Source organism: Sceloporus undulatus, chromosome 5 (genome assembly GCF_019175285.1).
Source record: "Sceloporus undulatus isolate JIND9_A2432 ecotype Alabama chromosome 5, SceUnd_v1.1, whole genome shotgun sequence".
NCBI lineage: Eukaryota > Metazoa > Chordata > Lepidosauria > Squamata > Phrynosomatidae > Sceloporus > Sceloporus undulatus.
Genome location: NC_056526.1, coordinates 102,418,012 through 102,436,251, shown reverse-complemented (window position 1 = coordinate 102,436,251; position 18,240 = coordinate 102,418,012). Strand labels below are relative to the sequence as shown.

The window sequence follows — 18,240 nt, the reverse complement described above, 5'->3', positions numbered from 1 at the left end:
CCAGAGTCAAAAGAGCAGACGTGATAAAACAGCCATTTGGGGGCTAATTATCTTCTTTCCTCCACTGCCACTTTGGGTGTTACAGCCTCTGGGTGGTGCCAGGGGAAATGGTTGAATGCTGAGAAGACTTTGGATTCAGTGCTTCCAGGGCTTCCATCATTTGCACCATATTCTCCCCCTGTCTCTGTTTGTTGTGTAGAAGATCAGGCAAGGAGGGAAAGATCAACTAGGGAAGTTTCCACATTGCAGAGGAAGGAGTAGGAATGAGGAATCCAAGCTTGCAGCACTGGCTACATTGATGCAATTGAGCAATTTACAGTGGACCCTGGAATGCATTCCCCGGGGCCCCAGCACTTCACTTTTTCAAAAATGATTTAGAAAATTTTCCTCTAATACATAGCCACAAAATCTTTCAGCTAGTTTCTCATTAATAACTTGAAAAAAAATCAAATACCTGCTTCTGAATATTTCACTGATAGAAAGAGAAACTACCAGGACTGGATAAAAAGCAAAAAACCACTTACTACACCCCACCAGAGGGCATCAGCATAACTGGAGAAGCCTGTTTGTCCTTCCTCATCCACTGCATCTTTCTCAGCAAGGTAGACAAAATACGATGAGAAGATCAGTCCCAAGAATCCAATATATAATGTAGTTATTAGTTCCTAATAGGAAAAAACAGAATTATTAATTGGAAGTTTGGATTCTTGGTAATATTTTTAAAACCCTGCAAAGAGATTAACATAGTTGGTTTCTAAAATTATGCATACATGTTTAATATTCTTAATAAACACAGGGTAAGCATGTCATTACCCTGATCTACTTCATCACGACTAGTGATAAAAATACATTTAAACCTTAATAAAAGTTGCGTATTAATACTTTGATTGGAAACAGGACCATCAAGAAACTGGCAAACTGGGTATAGAACTCCAATGGACTGCATCAGGCCTGAGAACAGAGGGCTCCCCATTTTGCTTGACCCAAATTCATAAGCATACTATTTTTTCACTAAACTTTGTATCACCACAAGAACACTATAACTGTCAAAACATATTTGAATCATATTCAGTCACCTGACGATGTATGAATACAACTGATCCTAAGAGCCTCCAGGTCCCACCTTGTCGGTCTACATGAAGCATGCGAAGTATCTGGAGAAACCGGATTCCCCTTCAAAAAAGAATTTTGAAAACATTATAGAGTGAAGTGAATCAATTTGACACAGATGACCCATCCTTGACAATTCAGTCATCATTCATAGAATCATAGAATCATAGAATCGTAGAGTTGGAAGAGACCACTAGGGCCATCCAGTCCAACCCCTGCCATGCAGGAAATCCAAATCAAAGCATCCCCGACAGATGGCCATCCAGCCTCTGTTTAAAGACCTCCAAGGAAGAAGACTCTATCACCCTCCGAGGGAGTGCATTCCACTGTCGAACAGCCCTTACTGTCAGGAAGTTCCTCCTAATGTTGAGCTGAAATTCTGAATATTTCAGTGGAACGTGAGAGCACTTCAGTACTATTAGTCTAATAAATAGCGTTTAGGTCTGAGATTGCTAAAAGGAAACTTGTGGAACTGATCAAGCTCCTGAGTTATCTGGTCCCTGGAAATGCTACAAAATTTTAATCAACAAGACATGGCAAGGATTTTGCCCACAGTTCTACTTGCAAGAATAACACATATCTTTCTCCTTGACTTAAACAGTGTATATCTCTTTTGTGTTAACAGTATATTTTCTCCCTTATTTTTTCCCCTTCTCTCCTTATCCATGGATATTTTTTTTTATCCATGTATTCAAGCATTCATGGCTTGAAAATATTCCAAAAAAGTATAAATTCCATAAAGTAAGCCTTGATTTTGCCATCTGATATAAGGAGCACCATTTTGTATGCCATTATATTTAATGAGACTTGGCATCCACAGATTTTGTTATCCACGAGAGATCCTGGAACCAAACCCCAACAGATAACAAGGTCCCACTGTACATACATGGTGTTGTAGAATTTCTTCTATATTATTATTGCTATTTCTACTACTACAACAAATAAACATTTTACAGAAATATTAATGTTTGTGCATAATCTAAGTTGACTCAAAAGTTTCACTATTAGCAGATTTCCAGATTTCCAGTCACATAGCCAACATAAAACTGTATGACATACCTTATTGCAGATGTAGCAAACACTTGTCCATTTGATCCCACACTTAGAACAATAATTGAAGCTATGACAACAATGAGATCTGTTGACAGATATTGAAAAATGTTAATAGACTTGTACACCATGCAATGAAAAAGGCAAAAATAGTTTTTGTGGCTTTTTCAGGCTATGAGGCTGTGTTCTAAAAGAGTTTATACCTGACGTTTCGCCAGCAGCAGTGGCTGGTATCTTCAGAGAATGCTCGCATGGAACCTGCCTGCCCCCCCCCCCCCCCCCCCCACTTCCATGCCATCATTCTCTGAAGATACCAGCCAAGGTGGAAGTGAGTCGGAGCTCTTCCGGAAGGTTATTCCAAAGTGTAGGGGCCACTGCCGAATATGCTCTTTGGTGAGTAGTTGTTAATCTCACCTTAGGGTGATCAAGTAAGTTCTTCCCAGTTGTTCTGAGAGTGCGGGGTGGATTATGTCGGGAGAGGCGTTCCCTCAAGTAACTCGGGCCCAAGCCATGAAGGGCGTTAAAGGTAATAACCAACATTTTGTATTAGGCCCAGAAGCTGATTGGCTGCCAGTGTAGAGATTTTAGTACAGGTGTTATGTGGTCTGACCTTGAGGTCCCAGTGACCACTCTGGCTGCTGCATTTTGGACTAATTGAAGCTTCTGAACTTGGTACAAAGGTAGCCCCATGTAGAGCGCATTATAGAAATCTAAAAGAGAGATTACCAGTGCATGCACTACAGTTTCAAGGTCCTTTCGGTTCAGGTAGGGACGCAATTGGCGTATCAGCTGAAGCTGGTACCAAGCACTCCTGGCCATCGCATCCACTTGAGATGATAACCGTAGAGATGAGTCCAGGAGTACTCTCAAACTGCGAACTTTGTCCTTTAGGGGAAGTGTGATCCCGTCCAGGACTGGATGACAAATCTCCCTGCCTGTACCTGGGGTACCTATCACGAGTACCTCTGTTTTCTCTGGATTCAGTCTGAGTTTGTTTTCCCTCATCCAGTCCATTACTGACCTCAGGTAGGCATCCAGAGGAGAGGTGCTTTCCTTAGTCACTGTATTAGTCGGTGACATGGAGAGATAGATCTGGGTGTTATCAGTGTACTGATAACACCGTGCTCCATGTTTCCGGATTATCTGTCCCAGTGGCTTCATGTAAATGTTAAATAGCATGGGGGACAGGATGGTGCCCTGGGGGACGCCAGATGTCAGCTCTCTTTTACGAGAGCAGCTGTCCCCCAGCCTTACCATCTGGAACCTTCCTGAGAAGTAGGATCAGAGCCACTGGAGCGCAGTGCCCCCGGTACCTAACTCTATCAGGCGTTCCAGAAGGATACCATGGTTGATGGCTGAGATGTCCAAGAGCATCAACACACTACCCCTGTCGATGCCTAGATGGAGATCATCGACTAAGGCGACCATGGCCGTCTCAACTCCGTATCCTGTCCTGAAGCCAGTTTGAAATTGGTCTAGATAATCAGCTTTGTCCAAGACAGCTTGGAGTTGGGAGGCGACCGCCCTCTCGATCACCTTGCCCAAGAATGGTAATAAGGAGACCGGTCTGTAGTTATTCCTCAACAGGGGATCTAGGGAGGGTTTCTTCAGGAGTGGTTTCACTATTGCCTGTTTTAAAGGGGATGGAAATATTCCCTCCTGAAAGGATGCATTTATTATGAGTTGTAAGATGTTTTTATTGCATTTCCTCCCTGGATGGTCAACCAAGAAGGGCAAGGGTTGAGGGGGCAAGTCATCTTCCTTACACTTCCAAGGAGCTTGTCCATGTCATCAGTATTTACAAACTCAAAGTGATCCAGCTTTATCATATTTACAGAGTTACTGGATACCTCTTTTATTGATTCTGTCGAAAAGCCAGCGTCGAGATTAGCCCTTATCTGAGAGATTTTATCGACGAAGAAGTCATTAAAGGCGTCACAGCAGGCTGTAGTTGGTTCTAATAAGGGTTTCAGGGTGGCAGGCAGTTGAGTTAATTCCCTAACCACCCTGAACAGCTCTGCTGGGCGAGACTCCACCGATGCAATCCGTGCAGCACAGAATGAATTCTTTGTTGCATCAATTGCCACTCCACAGGAACACAACATCTTCTCATGGAGTGTCTTGTCAGATATGCACTGATGTTTCCGCCAGCGGCGCTCTAGTCATTGCACAGCCCACTTCATCTGGCGGAGATCTTCTGTGTACCAGGATTTTCTATTACGAGCGGGCTGGAAAGGACGCTCGGGGGTGATAGTGTCTATTGCCCCAGTGAGGTTGTTATTCCAGAAGTAAACCAGGGTTTCGACAGAATCGCCATCATTCCCAACCATGACACCCTCTAGGGCTTCTTGGAACCTTTTGGGTTCCATCAGCCTTCAAGGGCGGACCATTCTAATAGGTCCTCCACCCCTGAGGGGTTTTTGGATTGTGGCCTTCAGTTCTACCTTAACCAGGAAATGATAATTTCATTGTACCAAAGGTGGAAGAAGCAATATGGGGATGAGCTATTTTGGATTTTATCTTAACCAACAGAGATTAATGGTTCGAAACTATAGAAATAGTGGGATCCTTGAGTAGGAGTGACTATGTCTTCTTGGGATTTGTTATACAGAGAAAATAAAAAGCCAAACAAAGGAGTTTAGCGTGCAGCTAAAAAACCACTTTACCTTTGCTGGTTTGAATCCTAATTTGGGCTGCATCCTGATATTATCATGTCAAAATGGCACTGATGCCACAGGCTGCATGCAGACCGGGTAACTTCTAGCTAGAAGTCATGCTCAGCCAGCCTCTTTTCAAAATCAGGAAGCTCCCAGCTTTGCAAATCAGCTGGCTGAGTGTGGCTTCTAGCTGGAAGTTACCCAGGCTGCACCCGGCTGGCAGCATCAGTGGCATTTTGAGTATGATAATATCTGGATGCAGGCTGAATTAGGATTCAAACTAGCAAAGGTAAGCCAGGTTTTTTTTAGCTGTGCGCTTAACTCCTTAATCAGATACACCCTCTGGAATTTAAGAAAGCTGATTTCCGTAAGTTTAGGGACGTAATAATAATAATATAATTTATTTATATTCCGCCTTTTCCCAAAGGAATCAAGGCAGATCACAACAGAAACAATAATAAAACAATTAACAGTATTACAACATGGAATAAAAATATAAAATATAAGCAACAGTCACATTATACTGTCTCCTTACAACCCCCACTATTACAGAATAATAAAACACAATAACAGTTACAATACTAAGTGAGATTCCATGGCCAAAAATGCTCAAAGGGAAAAGAGTTCCTGGTGCACAGGAGTTTCTTAAAGGTGAGATACTGAAGGCACAGTTGCAAACAATTTATATGAAGAAGAGTATGAATTGTCTAAAGAAAGTAGGGTGGGTGTACAAAGAAATGTCAGATGAGCTGAGATTTACAAGAGACATACTATATATAAGAAAAGGAATAAGGGGAAACCACCAAGGAGGAGTGTAAATGAATAACCAATTGAGTAGGTCAGACAAGCTAAAGCTCAGAAATAACTATGGTTCACTAGAGAAGTTAAAAATAATAATAAGGGGTTCTTGTCTATGTTCAGAGCAAGAGGAAGACAAGGAAACGGTAGCAGGACCACTGCAAAGAGAAGATGGAGAAATGCTAACTGGGAACAGAGAGAAGGCCAAACTGTTTAATACCTTCTTTGACCTGAGGGTCAAAGGCTTCTGCCAAAAGGAAAAAAGTTGCCACCTATTTACTAAAATGGATTTGAGCTCCCATGTTTTTCCCATCCACATGGAACTTGGCAATAAATGACACAATGAGTCATGACTTGAATATTTTTAGTGACCAACTTGCTGGAGTAATTCACTTTGAGCAGGACTCAAGAAACGTGCTCCGAGAGTGCGGGGCACTTTTCTTGTAGGGAAGCAGTAAATGTATTAGGTAATGAGGTTGAGGAGAAGGATCCTTCTAAAGCTTTACAAAAAGCTTTTCAAAAAGCTTTTCAACCTTGACTTGAGATTCAACTTGAGACTTGGCTTGGAAGTACTGTATCATGCAAGGACTTGTGACCTGATTTGAGACTTGAAGGTAGAGATTAAGACTTGACTTGAGACTTGGAGTAAAAACTTGAATACATCACTGCCTTTTACTAGCTTTTTTGCAAGGATATCATGGGGGACCTTGTCAAAGGCTTTATTTAATGTATGCTAGATCCACAGCATTCTCTTCATCTACCACTTCGACAGTGGAACACAATTCCTCGGAGTGTAGTGGAGTCTCCCTCCTTGGAGGTCTTCAAATGGAGGCTGGATGGCCATCTGTCGGGGATGCTTTGATTTGGATTTCCTGCATGGCAGGGGGTTGGACTGGATGGCCCTTGTGGTCTCTTCCAACTTTATGATTCTATGATTCTATGATATGATACCAAGCTCTATCCAAAACTTCATCTATCAACTATATCCAAAAAAAAGATAACATTATTCTGGCATGACTTGTACAATATTACTATATGTAGAAAGAAGTATCCATAGCAGGGTGTGAGTGTGGACATTTGTGCTATATAAAGTGGAGATAATATTGCAGTTATTTCAAATAACTGGACAGTTGCTATATTGCAAAACAAACAAACAAACAGCTTCATTTATATACCGCTTCATGGTGAACTAACAGTGTCTAAGCGGTTTACAACTGTAAGCTAATTACCTCCAACAAGCTGGATACGCATTTTAGCAACCTCAGAAGGATGCAAGCCTGAGTCAAGCTTGAACCCCCTTAGCTGGGATTGAACTCACAACCTTATGGTTTTGAGTAAGTGGCTGCAGTACAGGCATTTAACCACTGCACCACTAGGGCTCCTATAATGCAGTGGACGGCTAGATAGGCTTACACAAACAAACTATCCAACATGGAGAAAGACTGATACCAATCTACTTATAGCACTGTTGTAAATATAAAGAGATAATATGGGTCAAGTGCTTGGAATACTTTAGAAGGTTATATAAATGCTAACTGCTGGATAACTCATAAGTTGTCTAGTGATGTTAAGAGGGAAAAGGTGCTTATGCTGTAGGAAAACAACTTAACCATGCAAACAAGAACTATGTTCAGGTACTGTTTGTGTTTTTATTTCATTTTCCTTCGCTTACTTCATTTTCCTTCAATGATGGAATGTATTTGTTTCAGGTTGTATTAGTTTCAGTACCACTGCTTTGTCTACATCATCCTGCTATGGAAATACACCTTTTCTGATCAGTTGGGCCCTGTACAAATGGGCCATTAAGCACATACTGAGTACGTCCTAGAGTTGCCCGGGAGTGTCCTTTTCAGATGCTCCCTAACCCTAGGACGTACTCAGTACATCAAAATGGCGGCACCCTGTCTACATGGCACACTGCAGCCGTTACATCCTGGTGCTGTTGCAGGGCACCTGTGGTGCCCTTTCAGTGGCGCCAAAAGGAGCTCCAAAACAGAGCTCCTTTCGCGCCACGTATCACCAGTGTGGCCTTTACACAACCGCACCAGCGATACTGAAGAGAAAGGGGCCTTTCTCTGTCTCCCCACTGCATTTTGCCATTTCCCCAAGGCCTGGAAAAGCGGTGGATCGGGGCCTCTGGGGCTGCCACTGTGGCTGCTCAGGCCCTGATCTATCTGGGAAAGGGGCGGTCTGTATCCCGCCTTACTTACTGAAGAGAAAAAGAGAGTAAATGTTAAATCTCTCAAGGAAATGTACATACTATTTAACACAATCTACACTCACTCATAAATAAGTGCCAATTCAGATGCAACAGCAGAAGCCTCTTGGGCAGAATCAGATCTGCTAGTGAACGCAGAGGTGGAAAGAGGAAAGAAATTTAGAACACAATATTGGGTGGGGTGTGTTAGGAAGCTAAATCCTCTTCCCACCTATTTTCCTCCCCTCCAGTTTGCAAAGTTGTATTATTTCAATAAATGTAACGTAACTCCCACAGAGATGGCGGGAAGAGCTATCACTACTACCACCACCACAAATATTTGTGTTTGTTGTAAAGCATGGGCAATGAGAAATAGATCAGTTGTCTACTTCCAGCTTTCAATTTCATCCCCTCCGCCACTTTGGAAGGAAGCAGCTGCTTCAATGTGACTCTTGTTGCTGTCAATGTGTCTTGAAGAAGAGCCCTGGTGGCGCAGTGGTTAAATGCCTGTACTGCAGCCACTCACTCAAAACCATAAGGCTGTGAGTTCAATACTAGCCAGGGCTTAAGGTTTGCATCCTTCTGAGGTCACTGAAGTGAGTACCCAGCTTGTAGGGTACAATTAGTTTACAGTTGTAAACCGCTGCTTATTGTTCAGTATGAAGCGGTATATAAATGAAGCTGTTTGTTTGTTTGAGTTGCAATTTAAGTCTCACTGATGTCAGTAGATCCTGTTCCCAAAGGAATGACATCTCAAGTGCTTTTTGTTGAATCTTGTCATGTTTACTATTAAGCAATGCTATTTTTATCTGTATTTGCTCTTTTTAATTCTACTATATCAAAATTTTAGTCTCTAAATACATACACTTTTAATATATCCAGTCAGCACACTGAAAGCTTTTAAAGCTGTCTCTGCTTCAGTACTTTCAGCAGCTACTGCAACCTACAGATTCCTCCTTGGGATAATACTTAGCCTTTCGATATCATTTGAGTTTACAAAGTTCTGAACAACTCAGAAATAGAACAATATTTCTGAGACAGTACTCTCAGGGATTCAATGTTAACACAAGATTCTTTATTTAAAGTAAAATTTCTCACCTATTATTGATATAGGCTTCCTAGCAAAACGTATTCTTCCTTTAATACCAACGTATTTGCTTCTGCAACCTGCAGACCAGAGCCTCACCACATATTCAGCACCAAAAAAGACCACCAAGACAATTTCCTGAAATTGTTTAAAAAAAACAGTATTTAGGTTTATTATTATAGGTATTATCTTTTAACATTCTTTTGAAACATATAACCACCTTCAGAACATTTCTACATCTTCTTCAGCTGCATCTGTAATTAGTTTTACTGAAGCATCAATCACCAAGAAATCTGCTACACAAGGATCAAGTGGCATTAGTAAGGGGCTAGATTTTGCTCATACTCTACTGAACCATCAAAAGCACTGTAATGAAAACAGTGAATTACAGAATTAATACATGTTTGGTTGAAAGTAAATTTCCTCAGCCAGAATGAGAATCTAGTGTGGTTTTTATTTGAAATCCAGGAAAAAGTATACTGTCCCTGACATGTCCATTACTGGCAACATTAAAAATTGTTGTGGCAAGACAAAGTAGTTCTTGTTACAATGAATATTTTACCAAAACTTTGGTTTTGTTCACTGAATGACTTCCATGTTTACAGCATGTTAGCCTATTGTAATCAGGTTAAGAAAATAGAATCTGTCCTTATATAATCAGCAAGAAATTTGCTGAAGTTTTCTTATCAACTGACAGATAAACTGAGCCCTCTTGTTTCCTGTTACATCTGTGTCATGTTATATTTCTCTTTTCAAACATTACTTCTCAGCTACATACCTTTGGAAAAATATTTTTGTAATATATTTCCTATTGGTTTCATTTTATTTTATGTCTTGTTTCAGTTTTGTCAAGCTACCATTCTGTCACATGAAGAGACTAATGATAAAATGAGTAGTTCAAGACCACAGCTTTATTTTTCATACATAAGCGTGTTACATACATGCACAAACTACGCACGGAACGCGTATTAGAGTTAGGAAGGGGCATCACTTCTTGACGCCCCTAACCTTAATACATGCTCTGTGCGTAGAAAATGGTGGTGCCCTATGTACACGGGCGCCGCCATCACTACATCACAAACGCGCCGCCACCAAACGGGGCAGTGCGGATCTGACATCATTGCGCGACGCGAGGGCACATAGAGCGCCCTTTCCGTGGCGTGAGAAGGAGCTCTGAAATGGAGTTCCTTCCGCGATTTGCGTCGCTGGTGCAGCCTTTAGACAGCTGCGCCAGTGACGCAAAGGAGAAAGGGGCTGAGAGGCCCCTTCCTCCTCCTCCCCACTGCCATTGGGTGTCCTTGGGGCATGAAGCCCCAAGGACACCCCTTTCCAGGCCACGGGGAAGCCGCCTTTTGCCGCTTCCCCGCAGCCTGGAAAGCGGCGAATCAGGGCCTCGGAGGCTGCCGTTGTGGGCCAGTTACAGGCCTCCCCAAACGGGTGGTCTGTAACTTGCCTAAGGCTACCACCCTATAGCTACTCACCTGAAAGCAATCAAATAGTGATTTCAGAGTGGCTGACTTCTGAATAGACAAGTATTTTATTAGTCTTAGGTCATGATACATTATGTAGACTTAGGATATTTAATTTGCTTTAATTTAAAAGTGTGGACCAAAGTATATGTTCACAAAAACAAAATACTTGTCTTATTATTTTGTTCATAACGGTTTGTTTAAGCAAGTTGGCACAAAAACAAAATACTTGCTATATTCTTTTCTTTAAAAGGGTCTTTAAAGCAATTAGTTTTTGAAAAGGAGTTAGATGAGCATCTTAAATTATATAGAGAAATGGAAAAGAGGGTTGAGAAAAGCAATTGTGAATCAGAAATAATAAATAATAAATAAACTATCGATTAGTGCTTCAATTATGAAGATCTTTAATAAGCTGCCAATCTTAATTTTATTTGTGAATAAAATGTATTTCCAGTCTTTAGGGTGATTTATGTTGGAAATCTCAATTTGTGGTGGCTGACATTCTGCTTACAATGGAAGATTACTGGATTCATATTTACTGGATATGTAACACCACACAGCCCTATATAAGATTTGTGTCTGACTGAAGACGTAGAATCAGTTACGCTTTTAACAGCTGCTAGCAGTTGGGTAATAACTCATTTAGAATGTTTGATTTCCCTTTCTATATTTTACTTTGATGAAGTGTGATCAATGTGTTTGTGTGTGTGCTGAAATATTACAAAATTAAAGAAAAAAGTAATGGTCTCGAACAGACAGGCCAAAATAAAGCTGCTTCGGGTCACTTTGGAGGTATACTGTTTAAATGATGCATGTGTCCTAAGAGGTCAGAAGCCAGGCCAAAGCCATGCTCCAGTAGTGCAGCTTTGGTGCAGCTTCTGGCCTCTTAAGATGCATATTTAAACAGCATACCTCCAAAGTGACCCAAAGCAGCTTTATTTTGGCCTGTCTGTTTGGGCCTTATGTTAGTAGAAACTGAAATTCTTTTGGCTTAACTCCAATTGCTAGTCCCAAAAAGATTATAGCCAATGAAAATAGGAAGGACAAGAGAAAGGGAGGCAAGTGTGGAGGCCCTCAGAACAGCAGCATATTCTGTAGTTGTACAGAGGGTTTGGTTCCAAGATCCCCCGTGTATAACAAAATCCGTGTATGCTCAAGTCCCATTAAATGTAATGACATAGCAAAATGGTGTCTCTTATAAAAAATGGAAAATCAAGGTAAATTTATACTTTTTTGGAACATTTTCAAACCGTATATGCTTGAATCCGTGTATAAAAAATCCATGTATAAGAAGGGCCAACTGTATATCTTGATTTCAATAATGCCTTTGACAAGGTTCCCCATGTCATTCTTGCAAATAAGCTTGTAAAATGTGGGCAAGACAAGGTAACTGTTACATGGATTTGTAATTTGTTGACCGGCTGAACCCAAAGTGTGCTCAGCAATGGCTCCTCTTCATCTTGGAGAGAAGTGACCAGTGGGATCCCACAGGAATCTGTCCTGGGCCCAGTGCTATTCAACATCTTTATCAAAGACTTGGATGACAGAATTGGGGGCATACTTATCAAATTTGCAGATGACACCAAATTAGGAGGAATAGCTAATACAACACAGGACAGGATCAAAATTCAAAATGACCTGAATAAACTAGAAAGCTGGGCCAAAGCTAACAAAATGAAATTCAACACGGAGAAATGTAAGGTACTGCACTTAGGCAGAAAAATAAAAAGCACAGATATAGGATGGGGGACACCTGGCTGAATGAGAATACATGTGAAAGGGATCTTGGAGTCCAAGCAGACCACAAGTTGAACATGAGTCAACAGTGTGATGAGGCAGCTAAAAAGGCCAATGAAATTTTAGGCTGCCTTATGAAGAAAGACTTAGGGAACTAAGTATGTTTAGTCTGGAAAGGAGACGGTTAAGAGGTGATATGATAGCCCTGTTTAAGTATTTGGAGAGGTGTCACACTGAGGATGGAGCAAACTTGTTTTATACTGCTCCAGGGACTAGAAAACAGAACAATGGATTCAAGCTACAAGAAGAGATTCCACTTTAACATTAGGAGAAACATCCTGACAGTAAGAGCTGTTTGATAGTGGAACATACTCCCTTGGAGTGTGGTGAAATCTCCTTATGTGGTAGTCTTTAAGCAGAGGCTGGATGGCCATCTGTTGGGGATGCTTTGGTTGTGGGTTCCTGCACAGCTTGAGGTTGGACTGGATAGCCCTTGTAGTTTCTTCCAGTTCTATAATTCTATTATTATATAAAATGTGGTCATGGAAAATGCAAATGTTCCTGACTACTATGGGACTATTTAAAACAATAAATGGTCAGAGACCCACAGAAGCAGGAATGCATCTACAACGGTTTGATGAAAATGTACAGAAAACAGCATCTTATATTTGCTTGTCTGAAGATCCCAGCATTGCATACCATATCCAAGGTTTAACTGATGCAAAACATATTTGGGACAAACTATATAAAATATTTAATTCTCCAAGTACTTCTAATCAAACAGCTCTCATGATCAAACTTGTTACCACCAAGTTGCATCATCCTCAGTTTTTCAATCAGCATATTATTGGCTTCATGACAACTCTCTCTGGAATTACAGCAGCTGGAGAATTCTTTCCAAAACATGGAAAACATGAACTGTTTTTGGTGAGTCTTCCAAAATATTACTCTCCAATAATCAATGCTTTACAAGTTAAAGGAGATGTTTCTTTACAAGATGTTATTATTCAAATTGTTGAATTTCAAAATAGGCAAAACTTGATAGAAAACAATTATAATACAAAAACAACATATAGAGAATTAGCTCAATTTGCTAGAGGATTTAAAAAAGACTTCCTTTTCTCTCAAGACAAATAGAAGCAATGTTAACAAGTCAAAGCCAAGAGCTGAAATGCAAAAGCTGCAAAGTAAGGGAGTGAATACTAAAAGCAAAATCAACTTTAAGAAATACGTTTTTAATCCTAAACAGAAATCTTCCAGTCATGTTGATATCGGCTTATTCAACAATTATTTCATAGAATCATAGACTTGGAAGAGATCACAAGGGCCATCCAGTCCAATCCCCTGCCATGCAGGAACTCACAATTCAAGCACCCCCAACACATGACCATCCAGCCTCTGCTTAAAGACCTCCAAAGAAGGAGATTCCACCACACTCCAAAGGAGTGCGTTCCACTGTCAGGAAATTCCTCCTAATGTTGAGATGGAATCTCTTTTCCTGTAGCTTGCATCTATTGTTCCATGTTCTACTGGAACACTCATCGTAAGACTGCTCTGTATGCATACAAACTGGCCAAACTAGATCTTCCCCAATGGTTTTGCTGGGGTGGAGATCAGGTGCTATTCACAGAAGAGGAAATGGGTTAACCAAAGTAACAATAACAGGGTACTGAGAATCACTTTTGAATATCTATATCCGATAACAAAGCATTTGTCTTAACTAATATTGTTCCTTTTGCGGTTTGTGTACAAATATTTTATTGTGCCCGCCCGGCCTAAAAATGGATGTGAATGATGAAACTAGCAGTAAAACCAGGAAGCAAAGCTATGCATTAGGAAATATGTGTCTTGAATATAACAAATCTGCTAAAAAATTTCAAGAAATCATAATTTATGTAATCAGATTTTTTTTAATGTCCAGTGAAATTGTTCAAGGTATGAAAAAATCTAACAAGATTCCAAATATCTTATATTCAGAACTTTGTTTTCAGGAAAAAGGAAAGCTTCTCTTCCCCTCAAATATCCAAACTCAGACTGAATACTGTTAAAGGAACCAAAGACAGATGCCTATTGCAATGAAACAGGAGTTGGATGTTTAGTTCTGAAGACAGTCTCTGGATTTTTAACATGCTGTTTTGGTCTTTTTTCAGTCAGCTCAGCAAAATAACAACAAGAACAACATCAGCAACACCCACAGTTCCAGTGGAGGAATTTTCTGGACTTTATAATTTTATAACCACTTTGTTTTACAGACACTGGTCCAGGAGTAAATATATAACTTGATTCTACCTTAATCCTTAAATTTGGCACTTGTCAGGGTACCCTTTCAGGCTCCCTTGCCATGGATTTGTTGTTGTTGATGGAGTGCTTATTATTGTTGTTTAAAAGTAGTTTCAGTTTTAATGTGCACTGAAGTTGTGAACAGCTGCCCAGTCTAATGGTGGGAAAAAGAAAGACATTGACTGTTATCAAAGTCTCAAGGTCATGTAGCCAGGGAAGGAATGGGAGAGACTGAGGTGGTGTCGGCATGAAAGGAGTTATATGATTGAATATCTCTCTCTCTCACTCTGTGTGTGTGTGTGTGTGCGTGCGTGCGCGTGCGCGTGCATAGCCAGATCTGGAAAAAGTTTGCTTTCTATGCTCAGCTGCTGAATAAATCCTTTCTGGGTCATCCATGAAGTCTGGCTATTGAGTTAGCTGATGGCAAGACATCACAGACTGCCAGAACTGAAATAGGACTCAGTCCAGAGAAATCATGTCTTCAGAGGGAAAGCCTGAGACTAAATTGAGTAGTGAGACCACTGAGATTGGGGCCAATACAAAGGTCCACATGCAGACAGATGGGAAATCCCTGATAGCAGTTTGGGAAGTGGAATCAGAGGCAACTGGTCAGGTGACTCCTTGAGTAGGCACTACTAAGACCAGTGGGTGTTGGTCCTGGAGGTAGACAGCCTTGAAAGATGCATGGAGTTGCACTATTTAGAATGGTGGGACACTCAGACCAGTGGAGCTTTCAGCCTGTTTTGAAGAGAGGAATCCAGCCATAGAGAGATGGAAACAAAGTTAACCAGTATATGTGCTGAGATGAAGGAGTTCAAAGGGTATGTTTGAGAGATATTGGCCCAGCTGAAGAGGCAGGAGGAACTGACCACATCAGCACTTGGAGACTAAGTAGAGACATCCATCAAATAATTGGCCACAGGAGTTTGCACAGACCTGTCCAGTGATAAAGAAACCAAGGTGCACAAAAGGAGAAAAGCATGCTTGAAACTGGTAGCCCCTGTCTGTGACAAGCTGTGCCCATACACAGATGTAGGCATAAAGGCTGCTTTTGACTGAGACTCTAAGATGTTACCATTTTTCCTGATCCAGGTTGGAGAATTCATGCAAAATGGAGCATACCTTCCAGTAAGAGGCCAAGGCATGTGACATTTTGGCACAGCTAGTGGGAAAGGCTGCGGAGTGGCTAGTCAACCTGTATGAGCTAGAAGATATTGACAGCTTCGTAACCAGTCTCCATGCCCAATTTGAGGATGCATTCCAGCAGGAAAAGTCATACAATGACTTCCAGAAGCTTAAGCAAGAAAGCAAAGCAGTCATAGAATATGCTGTGGAATTCTGATGCTTGGTGGGCTTCATAACCAACTGGTCAGAGACCATGAACATCCAGCACTTTTCAATCAGCTGGAACCCTGACATTCTAAAAAGTCTGAGACCTTGCTTGGATGGGTGCATCTGGTCAGAGAGGTGGAAGCCATGTGACCAAGGATGAAATTCACCAAACAGTGGCAGTCCTGGGGAATCAAACCAGAAGAAGGTAGCAGCAGCACACAAAAAACCTAGCTGTCCCACAAAGCCAGAATGGGAGAGGTAGATGTCCCTGGACTTGTGCCTGCAGTGTGATGGGGAGGGCCACTGGATCACCAATTGCTCAGTAACCACTCACCTTCCTTCCTTGAAAATCCTTGATAGCAGCCCCAAAACTTCAAAAGAGAAAGCCAATATGGGATGGTAATGGGACAAGATAGAGGGAGAGCCACCATGGTCAGACTATAGGGGAAGCTGACCAATCTGGTGACCCTGGAGCTTGCCCTAACCAGTGCCAATAGGTAGGCTTATGATAAAGGGCCCACTGAAGTTGTAGTGAGTTGATGTGCTATCCTGTTTTTCATACATATGAGGCTATGGGTTCCCAAGAGAGAGGGAAATCTGGACATTGTTGGCATAGTATACTCTGACTGCAACAGGTGCTTGATTAACTTTGTTGCAGTCACTGGGCTGAGTTTGGCAGTATTTACCAGGAATCAGGCTAAGACTCAACCTCATAAGTCTTAGATTGGGTTATGTTTCCAAAAAACCATAGCTGAGGCCATGGAGGGGAAGAAACTGTTAAAAGATAATGAGGAGGAGATGATGATGAAGGATGGAATCTCCTACAAAGGGGACAGAATCTACATCCCAGAGGCACCAAGAGAACAAATTTTAAAGCAGTGCCAGCAAGCAAAAACGTCTGGGCATTTTGGATATATAAGGGCATTGCATTAGATCAGACAGTAGTTTTGGTGGCCCAGGCTAAGACAGGATGTAGTTGTGCCAGTTCTAAATGTGCTAGGGGGAGCCCTGGGGAGTATTACAGTCCTTACCTATGCTATCAAAGGCTTTGGACAAAAATTAAAATGGACTTTATTGTGATTTACCTGAAAGCCACAAAGACTGTGATTTAGGTGGTGATGGACTTGTTCTTGAAACAAAAGCATTTTATGCTTTGAAACAAACCCATTTTATGCTCTGGGCAACTATTCCTACTGCTCCTCAACTGGCCAAGGTGCTCATAGATCATATCTATCAGTTCCATGCCATACCCTCAAAGATTATATCAGATAGGGGGTGCAATTTACTCCCCAGTTTTGGAAAGCATTTATGGAATTGTTGGAGAGTGAATAGAGTTTGAGCACAGCACACCACCCCCAGATGGATGGGCAGAGGGAGATGGTCAATCAAATCATAGAGCAATACTTGAGATGTTATATAACTTTTCAACAAACAGATTACAGTGGTACCTCGGGATACGAAATACCCAGGTTACGAAATTTTCGGGATACGAAAAAATCCCATAGGGAATTATTGTTTCGGGTTACGAATGTTTTTTCGGGTTACGAAAAAACTTTTGGTGCTTTTTTCGGCTTTTTCGCAGGGAATCGCGGCTTTTCCCCATTAGCGCCTATGGCAATTCGGCTTACGAAGGCTTTTCGGGTTACGAAAGCGGCCGCGTTACGAATTAATTTCGTAACCCGAGGCACCACTGTAGTCAGAATATTTAAATTTTGCAGAAACAGCCTATAACAATGCTGTGCACCAAAGTACTAGGTATTCTCCATTTCAACTAGTGTATGAGCAAGATTTGAAGCATTCTCTGAAGATGCCAGCCACAGATGGAAGAAAATTTTCTAGAACATGGCTACATAGTCCGAAAAACCCACAAAAAAACAAAGATTTGAAGCCGTTTCCCCACATTGGTGACAGAGGACTCTAACCCAGTTCCATAGGTAGACTGGATTACAAAAATTAAAGAAACTTGGCCAAAGATTGTTCCAGCATTAGACTTTGCAAAAGACACTTATGGAAAACATGCTGACCGAAAGAGGGCTTTAGCATGAAAGTTCAAAGTACACCAACTGTACCTGTCCACTAGGTTTCTTAAGTGTTTGCAACCATCCAAAACACTGGGTCCAAAATAGGCTGGCTTTTATCCCCATTAAAAAGATTTTTAATCCAGTGGTAGCTGAATTGGAACTTCCTAAGACTTATTGCCACATTCACCGTGTGTTTCATTTTAGTTTATTAAAGCCGGTGAATATTTCCAAGTCATAGCACCAGACTCCTCCAGTACTGAGCACAGTAATGATTGATGACCAGCAACATTTTGAAATTAAACAAATTCTGAATTCCCAATGTGTTAAAGAACAACTTCAGTACTTCATTAAAGGGAAGGACTTTCCACCAAGTGAATGGGTGGTGCCCAAACTGGTTGAACAATTTCATCAAACATTCCCTGACAAACCTGAACCTGGTTAATGTTATATTTTTTTATTATTGGTTTTTTTTTAAACTGTACTATGGGTTTGAAAAAAAGAG

At 41.2% G+C, this 18,240-nt stretch overlaps 1 protein-coding gene across 1 annotated transcript in view; it reads right to left on the bottom strand.

Moving 5' to 3' along the window:
* The window catches only part of LOC121931669 (potassium voltage-gated channel subfamily KQT member 1-like), a 330,206-nt gene that overhangs the window by 281,062 nt on the left and 30,904 nt on the right, over window positions 1–18,240 (bottom strand). The window contains exons 3-6 of the mRNA XM_042469647.1: window positions 8,911–9,037; window positions 2,170–2,248; window positions 1,077–1,173; window positions 525–665 (exon numbers count right to left, since the gene is read on the bottom strand). Of these exons, the coding sequence (XP_042325581.1) occupies window positions 525–665; window positions 1,077–1,173; window positions 2,170–2,248; window positions 8,911–9,037 (444 nt within the window). The remainder of the gene's footprint in view (window positions 1–524; window positions 666–1,076; window positions 1,174–2,169; window positions 2,249–8,910; window positions 9,038–18,240) is intronic.